Source organism: Primulina huaijiensis, chromosome 10, assembly GCF_012295235.1.
Source record: "Primulina huaijiensis isolate GDHJ02 chromosome 10, ASM1229523v2, whole genome shotgun sequence".
Taxonomy (NCBI): Eukaryota; Viridiplantae; Streptophyta; class Magnoliopsida; order Lamiales; family Gesneriaceae; genus Primulina; species Primulina huaijiensis.
The window spans coordinates 19,012,527-19,033,436 of NC_133315.1; the positions used below are offsets into that span (position 1 = coordinate 19,012,527).

Here is a 20,910-nt window from a genome sequence, read left to right on the forward strand (position 1 = left end):
AAAAAATTCTAACACGTTTTAAGGAAAAGAAAGGCAGACGTTTCATGAATAATGAGCACGTAATAACAATTGTGATGATTTGGGACAGATTCACAAGCTCATTCGAGTGTGTGAATGAGGTATAGTTTGATACTTTTGTTAGTTGTCCCTCATTGATGAGGTAAAATATTTGAGAGTTGCATATAGAGATTTGAACAATCTTCTCCACTTGAACTAGCTTTTGGGGTTGAGTTTGGTCCAAGTTTCAATCTTAACATGGTATCAGAGCTCAGGTTCTACCGTTATGTGTTAGATTGTCTATAGTTGGGACACCCGTTCTGCCCTTAATTGTGTTATTTGTAAACTTCATTCTCCAGATGTTCATTCATGGGCGTGAAGTGGGTGTGTTAGTTATCCCACATCGATGAGATAAAATCAATGAGAGTTGCATATATGGACTTGGACAATCATCCCTTCTTGAACTAGCTTTTGGGGTTGAGTTAGGTCCAAGTTCCAATCTTAACAACTTCACCACTTCATTATCATGGTTTAAAATTCATGCTTTATATATATGTAACATTAGGGAACCGCGAGCAACAAAATCTGGTCGTGCATGTCTACGTAATCATATCCTAGCTTTTCTCATATGAATTATATATACGTACATAACAAACGTACATAAGAAACGATTTTATTTCTCGATTATTAATTATAATAAAAAGTTCCAATTTTTGAAAAATATTGAATAAAAAAAATTTATATATATATATATATAACTAACAATTCACACAGGCAATTGAATTGCTGTGAGAATGCATGAATGTTGTTGCGCCTCTTCAATTACGCCTCTTCATCAATTGAAGAGGCGCCACGCCCTCACCACTTGGCCCAAAGGCCAATTGAATTGGTGTCAAGTGGCACCATTTCATGAAATATTATGTCTTTTGATTCAAAGTTTTTCATTCATTATTGTAAGATAAGTTTTTTTTATGATTATATAGATAATAATCTAGCAAAAATAAGGTTATTTAGGGTTCTCATTTTTATTTCCACAGCAATTTTTTTCTTTCTCTTTAAGTTTAGTTCTAAATTCAAATTTGCAATACACAAAATCTTGAGTCTGGATTTTTCAAGGTTATATATATGAATTTATTCGAACTTTGGAATTAAATTCGAGAGTTGTCTTCTAGTTTCGAATTTTCTGAACAAGTATGGTTAAATCCAAGCATGCAAAATATAAACTCTTGAATTCGGGTTTTTAAGTTTATAATCCGAAATTAGACAAATTGTATATCATTTTAATAGTATTTTAAACATTTCATGGTTCGTGTGACTTTAAATTTTATAGTATTACTATTTTAATGTCGATAGTCATTGTATTTTTTAGAAATGAATCGCCAACAACCATGAACATCATAGTAGATTAATTTTGTTTTAATAAAAAAAAAAATCAAACTCTTACCTCGACTATTTTTTCACTAACCATTTTCACACCTTACAAGATTTTTAATGATTTACAAGTTTATAGTTTTTGTAGAAATAGCGTATGTGAATCTCTATACCATGACTTACATTCGCTGCATGCGTAGGATGGTCCTTGTCGCAATTTGAGAAGACGAGGGACCTCGGTTTGAATATTCTAAACGAATCTATTGTTTTGAGGGATATTCTAAGTTGTTTGTGCAAAATTTTGAGGGATATTCTAAGTTGAATGATGATGAATTTCGGGAAAACAGCATTTTTTGTCCTACTCGTTAGCACAGAATTGGATTGAATGGATTTTGATAATCTAATTGACGAAAATTTTGTCATAGTACGACAAGCTGACGGAGTGTTAATAATGATGTCGAATATGTAACCAATATCTAACATCTCATATTAGAAATATCTAACATCGACATTTTAGAAAAGAGTGGGTCTTATGTGAGACCGTCTCACGGATCTTAATCTGTGAGACGGGTCAACCCTACCCATATTCACAATAAAAAGTAATACTATTAGCATAAAAAGTAATATTTTTTTATGGATGACCCAAATAAGATATCCGTCTAACAAATACGATCCGTGAGACCGTCTCACACAAGTTTTTGCCTTCAGAGAAACCTTGAAAATACCGAAAAAAAAGAGTCTAATTCTTATAATAAAATATTACTTTTGACAAATTTTATTACTATTATTCAATTTATACCAACTCTGAAGAAAAATTTGACTCAGCCTAGCTAAGACTTGAGAAAGAGTTCCGAATTATGAAAACAATGTTTCTTGGTCTCCTTTATAAGTTCTTCAAAATTTTAAAATTCAAAATTTTGTCATATGTGTAAAATATAATATATTGGCTCATCTATTAATCAAAATATATGTAGACAGTCCGCATAGGCTTAGCTCAGTTGGTCAGCAGCAGTGAATTTTGGAACAATAACCAGGGATCGAGTCTCGCAAACGGCAGTGTGGGAGTTTAATTCCCTCTAATGTGGGGGAGCTCCATGTGCGCGGCTTAGCATAAGGTCTAGCTGCTGTTGGTTAACTGAGTCACCATGGTTTACCTCCTCTCACATTCCTGTCGGGCCGGAGTTCAAGGGCGCCTAAGGTGAGCGATTTCACCTTTTGGAGCAAAATATATGTGGACATATGTAACAAATTGTACTCTCGAAAAAAATGAAACGATTGTTTTGATTAGAGAGCCCATATATGGGACTCTTGGTCCATATGTTATACGAAAGTGCAGATTCTCTGTGATGACACGAAAGATTCCCATAATTTTTTTTATATATAATATAGTTATTATATGGCAAAATCACACCGGCCCAGAGCACTCTTATTTATTGACTATTGAATTAAAGACTTGGCGACGATTGGTCGCTACTCGCTAACAAGGGTGTAGTTTTCTTGAATCCTGAGGAGCTATTTCTATCTTCACATATATTTATGTAGATGTCCCCGATTGATTTTGGGACAGCAAGTCCACTTCAAACCTCCTTTGGAAGGTTGAATTTTGCATTTTTATTGATGTTATTGATTGCCCAATCGATTTTTGGAACAGCTTCAACGCTACATACCAGTAGGGGCCTGATTACTCACTTTAATTTTTGATTGATAGCTACATTTTCAATCTACAACATCAAAGGTTGCAGGAGGTATTTTTATTTTTTTATTTTGAGAAGGATGCTAAACTGCATTATTTTGTGATGGCCCAGAAACCAATTTTTCTAGCTTAAAATAACTCTTTTTTAATAAGATTTAAATATGAGCATAGTAGTGATAAGATGAGAGTAATAATGCACAAACCTCAATTTACTTCATTCCACTGAAATGTGGTAAATATTTTGATTTATACAACAAAACACGAAACCCAAAACGCTGAACAGTACCCAACAACCTAAGAAAAACAAACGACGACGCAATCCAACCACAACAACTGCACTTTCCAAATTCATAACGGACAATATTAGACACAACACACCTAATTCCTCCAGTTTCCATCAGAGTCACCACCCCTCGAGTATCCACGGTCTCCGCCGTATCCTCCTCCTCCGCCTCCGCGACCACCTCCACCATACCCACGATCACGACTACCACCGTAACCACCGCCACCTCCACCTCCATAACCACCACCATCACGACGACTGTATCCGCCGCCGCCTCCTCCTTCACGCCTAGGCCCGCGGAACCCTCCGCCGCCGCCACCTCCAGAGCTACCGCGGGACTGGGCTTCATTCACGGTTATATTACGGCCGTCGAGATCTTGGCCGTTCATTCCCTCAATAGCGTCCCTCATCGACTGCTCATCCTTGAAAGTAACGAATCCGAAACCCCTGGATCTCCCAGTTTCTCGATCGTTGACAACCTGAGCAAGAATTAGACAGATCCACCAAAAATAACGTCAGATCCACACATATTCAACACAAATCCGAATCCAACGGAAAACAAACGCGAAGGAAAAACTGAAAAGCAGATTCAATCTTCAACCCTTTGATGAAAAAGAGGAAGATGAAACGTACCGCTTCAGGAGCAATTACAGTAACACAAATAGTAACAGTAACTCAGTAACAGTAACATTTTTAGTAACAGATCAGATCGGATCGAATCGGGACAGATCCGATCCCCTGCGACAACGGACCTTCGATTCGATGACATCGCCGAATTGGGAAAAGGCTTGCTCAAGAGTTTGATCGGTGGTTGCCCACGCAAGACCACCTACAAAACATCTGAATTCTACATCTTCGGCCGCCATTGATGCAGAAATTATTATAATTCAAGAGAAGAAATGAGAAATTGGGAGCCGCCTCGAAATGTTAATTTCCGGTTGAATGCGGGGTATATATAAGTGGGGGAGCTAGGTTTTGGGGGTGCCTAAGTTAAAGTAAGCCGGGTGCGCACTGCGCCTACGTTACTTGGCTTATCGGGGAACTATGGTTAAGGAGTGTCTTTTTCCCCCAATTACTCCTTAAAATAATTTCTACAATCCGATATTTTTTTAATGAAAATCGTTTATTTAATCCTTTCCAAAAAAATATTTAATTAATAATTATAATAGATATTTATATTTATTAGATTAATAGATGTAACCAATTCTTATAACCATGGTTTAAACAAGAGTTGACGAATTGGCTAATTCTGTGGGCCTAAGTCACATGCTGCACTGATATAAAGATAAACAAAACTATTGGGATTGGGACGTTTAAATTTTTTATTTATATTTATTAAAAAATATATGCTTTAAATCTAGCAATATCTCGATGTATCATTACATTATTTAATGATTTTTATTTATTCGTAACAACTGTTGGGTAGCACATCTACGGTATTGTATATAATTATTTATTTACATTTTAAAAACGTATTTTTTTAATTAATAAATCAATTAATAGTAACAATAAATAATATATCTTTCAAAAAATAAAAAAACAATAAATAATATATTTTACAAAAATAATACTTCGAATAAAACAACAGCATGATGTTCTTTAGCAACTATTTTTGGTGCTCCTGTTTTAAGTACAAAAAATGCACATATCTATTTACAAAAATTGAATATTTTTACTAAACAACATATCATAAAAAGATATTTTAATAAATTTTTAACTTTTTACTGTGTAACATATCTTATTCAAAAAATAAGTTTATAATCATTATTTTTTCGAACTTTTTGGACGATTGAGTCACTTTTAATAAAACAAATATGAAAAAAAATCATTTAAAGTCCACCTGTGAATGGGAGACCCAAATAAAATATTTATCTCATAAAATTGATCTGTGAACTACTCAGATAGTTTTTGTGATAAAGAAATGAATGTTTTTTTTTTTTTTACATATAGTGATTGTATATAAAGCCCACCTGACCCTTCACTGAGATATATATATATTTTAAAAAAAAAAAAAATGCGACGAGCTAGATGGGTTTGAGCAAAAGTAGTATTAAGACTGGGCTACATGAAACTGAAGCCCGGTAAATTGGGCATGAAAGTGGGTCAAGAGAAGTAAATTGTATGGGCCGGATCCAGACCCGCAATGTACCCACCCCATCTGGGGCGGGTTTGGGCATACTAAATGGGTCATGGGACGGGTCTCGGGTCTAATTTTTGAGACCCGTCTGGGTATGGGGCGGGTCATGGGTCCTATAATACCCAACACATACCCGCCCCATATATTTAGATATAAATTGATGTGCTCGCGAAGATGGTTGTGAGGTGACGTGGAAGGTAAATAAATCACATTTTTATTTTTTCATTGTACTTTCATTTTAATTTTGTTACTATACTTTCTCTCTTTAAAATTACATTTTTTTTACGGTTTAAATTACAGTTTTATTTTTTCAATGTACTTTCTCTCTTTAATTTTGTAAGTAATTTTTCAAGTAATTTATCAACTTGTCCCACCATTCTTGATGAAGAGGAAGTTGTTCCTGAATAATGTGTCTGAAAGATTGTTTACTCGCTGATTTTACATTGATCTGTTTAAGTTCTATTATGACTTATTTTTGAGGATGTCAAGACTTTTTTATTGGAGAGCTAGTAACTCTTTTTTTTTTATGTGATTCATTATGTCGTAAAAATAATTTGTTTGTTATTATTAAGTGTGGTCGAAGACATGAATTAGTTTTCTATTGTGTTGTATTTAGAGGATTGTTTGTTTCATAATTCAGTCATATGATAAGAAGATTATTGTTTTCATTTAAAAAAATTCGGGTCTCACAGGTTTCGCGGGTCTACCCGGCCCCATTTCGTTTTCGGGGTGGGGTGGGTCCGAAGATATTTAACCGGGGTGGGGCGGGTAATGGGTCCAAGCTTTCTTCATGGGGCGGGTCTTGGGTTTAGCCATACCCGCCCCATTGACATCTCTAGTACTATTCTATACATATTCTCTTGGAAATTTGCTTTATTTCTCTTTAGCTTTTAAAGGATAATAATGGCCGATTTTTTAAAAGTCATGTTGTGTGTGCGCGCGCTCTTTTTATATATATACAACGTATGCTGCAATAGCCATATTTTTAAAAAAAATTCATTATTATTATTAGTTTTTTTTTTTGGAACTTAGACACGTTTCTTATTTATAAAATAGGACCTGATACCATATACTAAAAATGAGAGTTGAAGCTCGAACTTAATAATTTGAAAGATAGATGACCTAAAATTGGTGAATCAATCAACCATTTTTTTTCCAAAAAATCTTTTATTCGTAAAATATAAAGTAATTTATCTTTCAAAAAAATTTGAAATTTTTTATTTTTATTTTTTTAAAAAAATTATTTATTTAAATATGTGTTGGTTTTATTTTTACTAATAATATGATTAATAAAAAAAGTTAATAATGATAGTTGGAATATGAAATTTCTTGAATTATTTTACTTAAAATTCTTGCATTTTTGCTCTTTTTATTTTTTAAACAATTTTTTTTTACTTTAGATATAGGCTGGTTCGGTTTTCCAAAAATAATAATAATAATAATCAGGCCTGTATGTGTAGATCTCTCAAACTAACTAATTTGAATTCTTACTCCCATTTTTTGTAAGTGGACTAATTTAAAAGAAATCACTTTAAAACGTTGAATCGATCAACCAATTGAAAAATATATCTATTTTAAAATATTAGATAATTTATCTTTCGAATAAATTTGTAATCTTTTAATTGTTTCTAAAAAATTTCCTTTATTTATTTTAATACGTGTTATTTTATTTTATTTTCTTTTTTCAAAATCCATAAAATTTAAATTCATTTTAACAAATGTAACCTAGAGAATTTGTATTATTATTGTAGATGGCAAAACTTATTTAATTATTCTTAAAATATTACAATATGTTTTTTTTATTATTTTAATGTTGTACAACAAGATATTACTTTCTGAAACTGCTCAAAATTTGAAATAAAAATAATAATCAGATCAAGTGATATAAAAAAAAGTGTATTTAAAGGAAAGAAAAAAAAATATTAATAATATTAACTTAAAAAGTTTAAAGTATTTTTTGGAAACCTAAACAAATAGGAATATAGGATAGGATCATATTGTTATTTGTTAGGTCGATTGAGAATATCTTCTCTTTTAATTATTATCTATTAAAGTACGCCAATAACGCAAGAAAAATAGCACAAATCCATAGTTTAGATTTTGACCTTGGACTTTTCTTGGATGTATATTATATATATTACTTTAATAATTTTTGGTTGTTCCTTACTTTTTAATTTGATACAAATTATTGGTACAAAAAAATCTTATGAGACGATCTGACAGATCAATTTCGTAGGTCGAATCTCTTATTTGGATCATCCATTAAAAAGTATCACTTTTTATTGTGAATATCGGTAGGGTTAATCCGTCTCACAGATAAAAATTCGTGAGACCGTCTCACAATAGACTTACTTAATTATTAGATACATATTTCACACTAATACTGCTGATATATTTATATACTTTTGAATTTACAAAAAAAGTTACGATAAAAAATGCTAATATGCATCGTTTTAAATATGTGAAATATTATAAAATTCAACAATAAAGATTTTTACACGTTGATAATCGTGTTTGTATTAGCTATATGTTAGGAAGCATAAAGCAAGAATAACAAGAGAATGGGTCGTGTGAAATCGTGTCTCACTTGTAGACATACCTTTCAAAATTGAGTCTTGGCATAACCGAACTTGGGATGGAGGCAAATTAAGATGTACAATTAAGATAAGTATAGTTACCAATCAGATCACGCAATAATTTTATTTTTATATATTGTTCATCAATCTTGCTCATTTATGTGTCTATCATTGATGTGACAATCGTCCCTGCACACACATATATAATTTTGATATGACGCTCCCAACTGTGTCCACATCTGTGTGTCCACAACTGAGATGTCGCTTACTTGGTGGATGTATAATTTCGATATAGTTCATCACGTCCAATAAATTAACATCATATCAGTGATAGCCACATAAGTGAACATATCAAAATTATATGATAATATATATTTACAAGCCATATATATTATGAGTCTAGTTAATTTTTAATAATGCCGACTTTATCTATGGACAAGTTGAATTCTAAATGGATTTGGATTATAATTATGTCTTATATCGCAATCAAACCAAATTTAGGTGATTATAAATCAAATAACAATTAGATTTGACCATTATTTAGTACGCAAATTGGAAGGAGGCTTTTGACTTTTGACGAAAGCCTTTGCGATGCCGACAATTAAACTTGTCAAATACAATTAGAGAGAAAAAAATTCAAATTGTTCAAAGTTTGACTACTAAAATATTTGTATCTTATGGTCGAGAATTAGAATCCTGAATTGATTATTTGATTTGGTATTATTGAAAGAAAATACCAAATGAGCATAATCACTTCATTAATATTAATGGTCAATAATAATATAATTGAATGATTCATAAACCATAGCAAAGTGAGCTAATGATGTCTTGATTCTTTAATTTTGTAAGCAAGTGCTTACTGGTAATCATCGACATAATCATAGACGTGACTGAGTGTGGAGCATGATGCAATATACTTGTGCATTTTTTTAGTAATTAAATTAAAAAAAATTAAAAAGAAAAAAGAAAATGAAAGCTGGAGGGAATTAAATAAAATTAATATATGTTTTGTTAGATGCAATAATTGTCATGTTATAAGAGTGATTGACATGTGACATTTGTCGCCAATTAATGAATGTCAGAAATTAATGAGTGGTTGGGAGAAAAAGCTATTGGGAGACATCTAACATAGAAAACACATTTCAATTAATGTGAAACGTGTTTCACGTTAATGAATGAACCCTTTAAATAGAGTTCTCTACTCTCATTTCATTATCTCATTCCCGATTCTTTCTCTCATCTCAGTATATTCTTATTTGAGTGTTTTGTTCTATAATATTTGTGAGGTGTTTTGTTCTAATATATTAAAAGAGTGTGTATTCTATCATCAATTTAACCCACAATATTCTCATAAACTTTTTAAACTTGGACGATGTCTTAACTTCGGTTTTTCTAGAAAAAAAGTTGCCACAAGAATAAGGAACGTAGGTTCATAACTTTGAAGCAGACATAAGCTTTACCAATGATAAAAGAGATATTTATGGATCGTAACTCTAGTGGGAGCCAAATGGGAGATATATCAAATTTAAGAATTAAGAATAAAAATATTTAATTCTTTAAATGTGGTCGTAAATGACACTTCAAGAAAGATTCTACCAGTATCGAGAAGAGATCTCAACGAAATGTGGTCAGTACTGAGGCATTGGTGAAATATTAAATAGCGAAGCAGCAGTTGTAGAAGGCATACAAAAATTTTGTGGCACACATATTATGGATTCAGGAACGACACGTCATATGACATCTCAGAAAGAATGGTTCGATCAGTATGAAACAATTTCAGGATGATATGTATTCATAGGAAATGATCATGCATTAGAAATTTTTGGGGTTGATATTATCAAAATAAAAATATTTTGATGGCACTGTTCGCACCATACATGATATATGACATGTGAAGGGGTAATGAATAATATTTTGTCTTTGGGCAATTGGATGATATCGGGTGTAAAACTCGTATTGAGTACATGATCATGAAAATTGTGAAGGTCGCGCTTGTGGTCATGAAAGTGAAAAATGTTGTTGCAAATATGTATGTACTTTTGAGAAAAACGCACAAAGAGACGGAAATAAATGTTACATCGATTGATTCAAGAGAATAATTAACAGTGTTATGACATAGAAAGCTCGAGCATGTCTCAAATGTCATAACGATGGTTGAAAATTCTCTCAGAACGGAAGCTACTCTTAGGGCCTTATGAGAGTGATTCTACTTTTTTGTGAGCATTGTGTTACCAGTAAACAACACAGATTAAAGCTTGACATTTCCACTGTCAAAAGTAAAAGTGCGATGGAGCTGATTTATCATGATATTTGGCAATCACAGCTTGTATCACTTGGAGAAGCGAGATATTTTGTCTCGTTTATTAATAATTCTATAGGAAATGGTGGTGTATCCAATCAATAATAAATCATAAGTTTTCCAGGTCTTCAAAGATTTCAAAGCCTGGGTTGAGTTTGATTCTAAAAAGAAAATCTAAGTGTTTGATAATAGACAATGGAAATAATATACCGATGACGAATTTGATGTATTTTATCAACACGAATACATCAAAAGACAGATCATGATGACTTATACACCTTAACATAATGGAGTGGCGGAGCGGATGAACATGACCTTATTGGATAGAACAAGAGTCATGTTGAGGATTGCGGGTCTAGTCAAGTCATTTTGGACGGAAGCAATCAAGACTATTATTTATATCATCAATCGTTCTGATTCAGCGGCGATTGATGTGAAGACTATGATGGAGATGTGGACTGGGAACCTGTTGATTATTCTCATGTGCATACATTTGGAAGTCGTGTATATGTTTTGTACAATTATCAAGAAAGATCGAAGTTGGATTCAAAATCCAGAAAGTGTATCTTCTTAAGTTATGCTGATTGAGTAAAAAAGGTTTCACTTGTGGGATCATATTGTCCACAAGTTTGTCATCAATGGAGATGTTATATGCGAGAAAGACAAAGTAAATGAAGACAAATGCACATCGAAATTCAGAAACTATAAAAATTCTGGTGAAAAACAAGACAAACGAATATCAAATTTCTTGTTAAACAATACCCGAGAACGAGGAACAAGAGCATGTTAAATATGAGATTTCCAATGTGAGGCAGTCAATTCGAGACAGAAGACCACTAGGTTGGATTTCAGATTATGTCACTAAAAGTAATATTGCATATTGCCTATTAACAGAGAGTGGTGAGTCATCGAGTATCAATGAGGCTACTCAAAGTTCTCATATATTCATGTGGATGATAGCAATGCTGGAAGAATTGGAGGCATTAGACATAAATAAAACTTGAAATCTTGTTACATTACTACAAGAGAGGAAAGTCAATGATGACATATGGGTCTATAAGATCCAGTACAATGACAATAACCAAGTTGAGCATTATCATGCTAGATTGGTGTCAAAATGATATGCTCAGAATGAAGGCAATTACTTCAATGAGATATTTTCTCTTGTGGTTCATCTTACAAAAATTAGAGTAGTGTTGGTATTGTGTATAATGTTTGACCTACATCTAAAACAACTAGTTATGAAAACTACATTTATTCATGGATATTTTGAATAAGAAATCTATATGTTCAAGTCGGAAATTTTTGCGGAAAAAGACAAAGAAAACTTAGTTTGCATGTTGAACAAATCTCTGTACGGTCTAAAACAGGCGCCGGGTGTTGATAAAAGAGATTTGATTCATATATCAGGAGCCTTCGATAAAACATAATGAGTACAGACCATTGTACATATTTAAAGATGTATGATGCTAATTATATCATTTTGCTGTTGTATATGAATATGTTAGTAGCAGGCCCCAACAAATATCAGGTCCAAGAATTGAAGGCAACTTTGGCTAGAGAATTTGATATGAAGGACTTGGGACTAACAAACAAGATTATATGGATGCAAGTTCACCTAGACAGAAGTAACAAAAATATTTGGCTTTTCCAGAATAATTATTTAAAGAAAGTTTTGCAACGCTTCAACATGTAAGATAATAAGCCAATTCCTATCTCTCTTCCTGTTTACTTCAAGTTATCCACTGATATGTGTACTATAAATAAAGGAAAGACGGTGGAGATGTCTCGAGTAGCATATGCATCAGCAATGAGAAGTTTGATGTTTACCATGATCTGTAGAAGACCTGACATTGCCCAAGCTGTGGGAGCAGTTAGTCGGTATATCCTGGACGTGAGCATTGGAGCACTGTTAAGAGGATCCTTAGATACATTAAGGGTACCTCAAATGCTACATTATTTATGGATAGTCAGATTTTACGCTCGGAGGCTATCTCGATTCAGATTATTCAGATGATCCTGATAAGAGAAAATTCACTACTGGTTATGTGTTTACACTTACAGAGAGAGTAGTAAGATGAGTTTCAAAACTGCAAACAGTTCGAGAGTTATCTACAATAGAAGCAGAATATATGACAACCACTCAAACTTGCAATAAGACAATATGTATTAAAAGATTATTGGAGGAAATCGGGCACAAACAAGATAAAGTTTTTTTGTTTTGTGACAATCATATAGTCTTGCACATCGCAAGGAAAATAACCTTTCATTTAATGACTAAACACATTGAAGTTCAATTTCATTTTGTGCGAGAAGTAGTAGAATAATGAAATATGAATATGTAGAAAATTCATACAAAGAACAATGTATCTGATTTTTTGACAAAGTAAACGAATACAGATAAGTTTGAGTGGTGTAGATACTCAAATGGCCTAGAAGAAACATAAAAGACGTGTGAATATTTGATTAATTTTCAATCAAATCTTCAATTGAGAGAAATATCAGTAATTATTAGGTGTTAAAGATTAATGAGTGGTTGGAGGAAAATCTGTTGGGGGAAAGCTGATGAAGAAAACATGTTTCGATTAGTGTGAAACGCTTTTCACAGTTATGAGTTTCATATCCTATCATTCTCGAGTTATTATCTCATCTCAATACATTCTTATTTGAGTGTATTATTCTATAATTTTCGTAAGGTGTTTTATTATCATGTATTAATAGTGTGTGTTATATTTAGAAACAAGTAAATGATTATATACCACAAAATATTATAGTTGAATTCTTTTCATTTTATCCATGATTTTTACCATAATAATTTTTATGTTTAAATCTCGGTGTCCAATTTTATTCTTTATTTTCATATTTATATATCAAGATATTGCACCAGACACCAACAATACTTGAGTTGTATCATGTATAATTATAATATTGAAGCTATGTCATTATAGCTAACTAAAATTCTTGGTAAAACGACAAATATTTGACCGTATCTTATCCATATAATCAAACAAGTATTTGTTTGTGCTAAAAATTGAATTATTTTTATAAATACTGGCGAAAGTTTGAATGCTAAATTATATTGATCTGAATCCCAAAATTCAAACTTTAATCAATATTAGATAAGGTTGAATGCTCCTGTTTTACTTTTAGACTGTTATTTGTCTTCAATTCTTTCTCGACTTCAACGAAATGATTTGGGTAATAGAATTATTTGTAAAGTAGGTGTTAAATCACAGCAAAAATTTTAAAAAGTAGAAATAATGTGATTTAAATACAATCCACAAAATTATTCAAAGGTTTGATTTGAACATGCATTGAAGTGTCAAGTTGTAATATTTCATCAAACCACTTGATCTGATCTACTATTGAAAACGAATTAATTCCCTGTTTTTAATTATTTATAATCTAAATTTCCTCGATTATTTTATATCTACCCTTCTTTATTTTTGTAATTTTTTAAGCATTAGATCTAGACACTTGATTTTCTATTAATCAATGGAGATCAACCTCATATTTTCATGTATAACCAGCTAATATTCTCTGAATACACGTTGCGTGTATTATCAAATAATATTTAATAATATATTATTCATGTAAAATAATGTGATTTATACAATTTTTTTTCTTCTAATACATTGTAGCACGAGCTATAAGTTATTTAACAAATTTCTTCGAAAAAACTACTCGATAATTTCCCCTGTATACACGCATTAATTAGTTTTAATTGTTACGTTAAATACACATAATTTCAATAAACATTAATTTTGATGCGATAGATTTATGGAAAAGAGGAAATTAGGTGGCAACATTAGATGCTTGATTACTGTGGTTGAGTGAAAAATAAATGGGATCGTTTTCCTATAATTATTGTCACATTTCTCCTTTTACCATCTCCACCAAACTCTCCAATTTTACTATTTTTGTGATATTATTGGTAAAATAAATCAACAAGCATGTGCCACAGGCTGTTAAAATATTTATTGTGTTGCACAAATTAAATCCGAACTAACTTTTCGAAAAAAATAATAATCAATTATTGTTTTTTTTACCATATACACTCTTTAAATGAACTCTATATTATAAATAATTATACTTTATTTTTAAGTTTAATTTTAAACTTTGGGCAAATTTATGTGTGTGTAGTATGTATATTTAATTTTGATATGATGTCCACCCACCATGTCCATCAACGAGGTAACACTAACATATTAGATGTAGAATTAGATATGTTTCACTACATTCAATAAACGAGTCACCTCATTGATGTATACGTAAGTATACACGGTTGTGGATAACATATCAGAACTATATATATTGTCAAAATTTTTAATTTAAAAAAGGGTTGCTTAATTGTCTTGATTTGTTTTTAAAAACGTGATGTATCTCCATGCAATATGATACAAATTTGACATTGGTGACAAGATTCATTACAGTGTTGACCGAACCACAATGGTTGTCATTTTAAATTAAATTGAGCAGAAGTTATATTAAATTGTAAAAATATAATGTAAAGTATGTTTCTTGTGAACCGTTATATCTGAGAGACGGGTCAATCCGATCTATATTTAGAATAAAAAATAAGAGATTAAAAATAGTACTTTTCACGACTTTTTTATCTCACAAAATTCATTCGTTAGTCGATTTCATAGGAGTTTTTATATATAATGTATGTATTATAAAAAATCTATTCGATATGTCTATAAAAGACAAGACTTCGTTTTATAAATGAAATTTATATAATTGTAATCCATTTGGGAAAGGTAGATTGGCCCTTTCCTGAATAGACAACATAGAGATTTGAATTAAATATTTCAATAAATTATTATGTTTATATGAATTTTTTTATTATGTGAAATGATATGATATATATTATTATAATAAAAATGATTGTGTAATAAATAGGTGTCCATGATGTACAACTAAATGCAGAGAGAGAAAGTACAATATAGAATAGCGGTAGTAGTTTAAAAGCTTAGCTGTACTGGGCGGGATTTTCGGCGTTTTAATCAGATCCAAACCCGATTCGGTAGTCCATATTCCACAGCCTTATTTCATACTTATCGACCATATCTGCCCCGACCCAAGAACCCCTATTTTTGACCCTGTTACAATCGTGTCGGTTTTTCGTTTTTATATAAGGTTGTAAAGTTTTTTCATGTTTTTTATATACTTACCTAATATAGTTAATCAAAAACTTGATTGCTTCTTTCATTCTTTTGATCAAATGTTCGTTTTTAATTGTGCTTAAATTGTATTTTTCGTACTTTTAACCATGTTACTTATGCTTGTCAACAGTCACATGTAGCTCTCTCAATAGCTCAGTACTCAAACCACTCTGATTCGATCCGGATATGGATCTGGATCCTGATCGGATCCGTTTTCAGGGTCCATGGTGTATTTCTAGCCTTTTTGAATCACGCTTTCTCTCTCTCTACGAACCATCAGTGCCAACCATCAAGCATTCAGTATAGTCACCCAATTCTTTCTCCGCCTACCTAAAATCTCAGTTTTTGACTTTTTTTTCCTTGCAAACCCTTTTCATCTTTATATCCTTCGTCAACTAAAAGATTGTAGGGGGTTGAGAGAGAAGAGGAAGTGCGGTGGAGAGAGAAAATTGAAAAAGAGGTTTTGTTTTTTCAAGCAAATGGAAAAAGAATAGATTTTGAAGAATCAACTCGGAGGTTCTGATTCATTTTTATTCATTTTCAGAAAGTTAAACTCACCAACGAGAGTTCTGTGCTTTTCTTCGACTTATTTTATTTTTAATCTTGAATAAAGTAAATGCATGCTCATTTGTATGGCAAGAATCCCTGAATTCTTGTATGGGATTGGGTGTTTTGCTCTGTGTATGTGTAAATGAATGAGAGGGGGCTTTTTCTTGAAGTTCAATGAAGGTGCAGCAGAAATGGTCGATCGGTGGAGCGGGGTGGCTTTTGTTGTTTTAGTTTTGTTGTTGTCGTTGTTTGGTTGTACATTAGAGCAGCAATTCTTGGTTTCAACGCAAGATAGATTGGCTTTACTTCAGCTGAGATCTTCACTAGGGTTGAGGGCTAAAGAGTGGCCGGTAAAATCCGACCCCTGTACGGTTTGGGTTGGTATTCAGTGCAACAATGGCCGGGTTACAGGCATCAACATTTCGGGGTTCAGGAGAACTCGAAGAGGAAGCCAAAACCCTCAATTCTCGGTGGATGCCCTCCAGAATTTGACCCTTTTGACCTCTTTTAACTCGTCATATTTCTTGCTTCCTGGGTCGATTCCGGGATGGCTGGGCTTGCAGCTTGCCTCACTCCAAGTGCTTGATCTCAGTTCTTGTTCAATTACTGGTGTCATTCCGACCACACTAGGCAATTTGAGTAGATTAGCTGAACTGTATTTATCTGATAACAATCTCACTGGTGTAGTTCCGTCCAGTTTAGGTCAGTTGTCTCGCCTTTCTGTTCTTGATCTTTCGAGAAACATGCTTACAAGTTCGATACCGGAGTCTTTTGCGGTGCTTGGGAACCTTACTTTACTTGATATGTCTGCAAATTTCTTGTCTGGGGTTATTCCTCCGGGTATTGGGACTATGTCTATGTTGCAGTTCTTGAATCTTTCTGGGAACAGTTTTTCGTCTTCAATACCAGCACAACTCGGTGATCTTTCTAGTCTGGTTGAGCTTGATCTCGGATTTAATTCTCTCACAGGGTCGCTTCCTCTGGATTTTAGGGGTTTGAGAAACTTGCGGCGAATGGTAATTGGGAACAATATTCTTTCAGGTTCACTGGCGGAGGATTTATTTCGTCCTTTGGCTCGATTACAGATTCTTGTTTTGAGTCGTAATGGTTTCACCAATGATTTTCCTGCTGCGTTGTGGTCTATCCCTACACTGCAGTTCCTTGATGTGTCTGTGAATAACTTTACTGGTGGGCTGCCAAATGTGACTTCAAGTACAAATTCTAGTGTTTTAGCACTTAACATTTCCCATAATATGTTTTACGGGAATCTGCCTGTTGTATTCAGAAGCTTCAATTTTATCGATGCATCAAGCAACTATTTCCAAGGCACAGTTCCGAGTAATGCTCGTGGCAACACTTCTCTTGGTTTGAATTGCCTCCAGAACGTCACTAATCAGAGAGGTGCATCTGAATGCGCCTCATTTTATTCTGAGAGGGGCTTAGTGTTTGATGATTTTGGATCAACAAATGGCACTGAAACTCCTCCTGCTGAATCCCATGAGAAGAGTCACAGAAAATTAATCATTTTGGCTGCTGTTCTTGGTGGTGTCGGGATAATCTCTCTCCTTGTAATTTTATTTGTGCTGCTGATTTATTGCAAGAGAAGGAGAGACACAATAAACCGACGTGGCATTGGTGTGGGGCCTGTTCCTGCCAGTGGAAGTCCACCACCTCCCGGAACATCATTAAATTTTTCAATTCTTGGTGATTCATTTGCCTATCATCAGATTCTCAAGGCCACTGATGAATTCAGTGACTCAAATCTAATCAAGAATGGTCAGTCTGGTGATCTTTTCCGTGGAATCCTTGAAGGTGGAATCCCGGTAGTCATCAAGAAAGTGGATTTGAATTCAATGGTAAAAAAAGAAGCACACATGTTAGAACTTGAGTTTTTCAACAAAGTATCCCACCCTCGATTCGTACAACTATTAGGGCATTGCTTGGAGAACGAGAACGAGAAGTTTCTTGTTTATAAATTCATGCCAAATGGAGACTTGACCAGTTCTTTGTTCAAGAAAACGAAATCCGACGATGATGGTTTGCAATCACTGGATTGGATAACACGACTCAAAATAGCGATTGGAGCTGCCGAGGGTTTGTGTTTCCTACACCATGAGTGCACCCCACCACTTGTTCACAGGTACCTATTTATTTGTATGCCTTCATGGTTGATTCTGTCGTCTTATCAGAACTCTGAAACTAGAGCTCTTTGCCAGTAGAATGGTCAGTAGACAAACACACGTTAGAACTAACTTTGCTCTTTTCTTACTAGTTTGGGTAAAGAACTAGCAAAAGTACTCCGTTATCATAAATGTTATACTAGTAAATAAGTACAAAATATTTTCTTAGAAAAAATATCAGCGAAATGTAAAATACGAAACATGATACTACGTATGAGTTCGGAGTGACTCACATATGTTGTCTATCTTGAATGGAATGATATCTATGCAATTCTATATCCTCAATCCTCTTCTAATGATGGAATTGGTTTTGTGTTCTTGAAGGGATGTACATGCCAGCAGCATACTACTTGATGATAAATTTGAAGTAAGATTAGGAAGCTTGAGTAAAGTTTGTGCTCAAGAAGGAGATGCTCATCAAAACAGAATCACAAAATTGCTACGGTTGCCACAGTAAGTAATTTTCTTGTAAAGTAAACTGCTTTAAATTTTCTGTTGCTTGACGTTAAAAAAAGAGTGAAGTTCGAGTCTTTGACTGTGGTGGTGTTAATAATAGCTGTCTCGACATACATGTGCATATTTTTTCATGGTTTTCACATATTTTTTTATTTATTACTAGTCATAAGAGTTTTTCACTTATTTTTGTAGTTCTTAATCATAAGATGTTTTTGGTGATTTCAACATATAAAGAATATTATATGATGCAATACTTTTATTTCTGTCTATGAACCTGACTCAATTTGTTTACGGTATATTTTGCAGGTCATTGGACCAAGGTACATCAGCGAGCTCCTGTAACTGTGGTTTTGTTTGTGTCATCATCTTTTTCCTTTCTCTGTATTGTCATTCACTCTTTGATTTCAATGACCAGGTATGCCTTATGCTACGTGTGCCTATGATGTGTACTGTTTTGGGAAAGTTCTGCTTGAGCTCGTAACTGGTAAACTTGACATCAGTTCGTCCCCTGATTCCAACATGAAAGAGTGGTTGGAATCAACCCTACGTTACATCAGTACAAACAACAAAGAACTCGTCACAAATATCGTGGATACATCACTTGTCATAGATGAGGATCTTCTCGAGGAAGTATGGGCAATGGCAATTGTTGCGAGGTCTTGCCTCAATCCAAAGCCTTCTAGACGCCCACCGATGCGTTATATACTCAAGGCTTTGGAAAATCCACTGAAAGTCGTTAGGGAAGAAAATACAGGCTCGGCTAGGCTTAGAACCGTGTCATCCAGAGGGTCGTTCCATGCTACTTTATTCAGCAGCTGGCGGCACAGCTCGTCGGATGTGGCAGTTGGGACTTCTCGAAAAGTTGAACGAGCTGGAAGTTTCAAACACTCGGGGACAATGGGGTCTCAAGGAAGTGGTCAGAATGTTGATGGAAATGGTAATGGTCATTCATCCTCAACCAGGCGACACTCTGTCGAGATTTTCCCAGAACCTCAGAACGAGCATGATGTAGAGAGAAGGAATGATAATTAAAACAGAAGTTCATTATTCTTGATTCTTGGTGGAAATCTTTGATTGCTGGTTTCCTTGTACATTCTTCTTCATCTCTGAGGTATGGGGTTGAAATTTAGTGGCGTGTGTTCCTCCCCGGTTCATTGATGTTCAAGGAAGGGACTTGCTGGATTTCAGAAGGCGAAAACAGGTTCTTTACATGTTTAAGAGACCCATTATTTTCTGGGAGAGAGTTCTAAGAGTGCAGAGGTGGCAAGGGAGTCATTTGTGTTGAAATTTTTTGGCAATTTATTGATATTTTTATATTTGTCCATTGGTGAATTGTAAATTATTACACTGCTATGTCTTTCCGAATTGGAAAAAAAAAGGAACAGACCAATTTGTTGCGAATATATCAATATCTTTACAAAAAAAAATGGTAATAAATAAAAAGAGAGAGGTCCCACCGAGATTTGAACTCGGGTTACTGGATTCAGAGTCCAATGTCCTCACCACTAGACCATGGGACCGTGGTGGCTACATGATTTCGCTAATAATTTAATATATTATAATATATTAAATAAATTTTTTCTACAAAAATTATTTTAAAACAAATTAATTAAGCACTTGAGGTAAACAATTGTTTTGAAACATTTTGACTAAATCTAATATTCTCCAATGTTCCCATGACGCTACGGAAATGATTTTGGGATTAGTCCCCCAATTACTTATAATTTTTAATATTTTCTAAAATTTAAAACAACTTACTTTCTAATTTTATAACCTCTTTTCCATCGAACCCTTTTTTAAAAAGTTTAAAAGCCTTAGAATAATTTAGAAAAAGAGCACATAAACTTAGCCCAATGTATCCAGTTAGTTTGCCTTAGCCAATTTATTTGGAACAGATTTTAAATTGGACAAAACGTAAGACATTGTTACTATTTGGGTACTATAATGTTTGAAATGGAGCCAAAATCCAATAACATCCCATCACACAAAGTTTATGAAATAATCGAATTAATAAAAATCCCAACAAATTGAACCAGTTTTGTCACATAATTGTAATCAAATAAATTGAATATATAATTATCAAACTAAGTTTTAGCAATAACTGAGCTAATGAAGTTGGTTCTAGATGACACAAAAACACTCAGTAGATGTGATAATCAAATATAGATCTGATGGAAGAAATCGAATCGAACTAACAAATAAGT

The 20,910-nt window shown here is 33.4% G+C and overlaps 2 protein-coding genes and 1 non-coding gene across 3 annotated transcripts; 1 reads left to right on the plus strand and 2 right to left on the minus strand.

Moving 5' to 3' along the window:
* Positions 1-3,252: 3,252 nt before the first annotated feature.
* Positions 3,253-4,311, minus strand: LOC140986707 (glycine-rich RNA-binding protein-like). Its single transcript, XM_073455032.1, has 2 exons — positions 4,097-4,311; positions 3,253-3,823 (listed from the first exon to the last, which is right to left on the minus strand). Exons 1-2 carry the CDS (start codon positions 4,208-4,210, stop codon positions 3,440-3,442), a joined length of 498 nt encoding a protein of 165 aa, XP_073311133.1. The 5' UTR covers positions 4,211-4,311; the 3' UTR covers positions 3,253-3,439.
* An 11,494-nt stretch (positions 4,312-15,805) lies between these two features.
* On the plus strand, positions 15,806-20,102 carry LOC140986295 (probable LRR receptor-like serine/threonine-protein kinase At2g16250). The gene is made up of 4 exons (XM_073454443.1): positions 15,806-18,210; positions 18,575-18,703; positions 19,013-19,026; positions 19,122-20,102. Exons 1-4 carry the CDS (start codon positions 16,217-16,219, stop codon positions 19,736-19,738), a joined length of 2,754 nt encoding a protein of 917 aa, XP_073310544.1. The 5' UTR covers positions 15,806-16,216; the 3' UTR covers positions 19,739-20,102.
* Positions 20,103-20,154: 52 nt separating this feature from the next.
* TRNAQ-CUG (transfer RNA glutamine (anticodon CUG)) lies at positions 20,155-20,226 on the minus strand. Its single transcript has one exon. It is a non-coding gene; the product is annotated as a tRNA-Gln (tRNA).
* Positions 20,227-20,910: the final 684 nt, after the last annotated feature.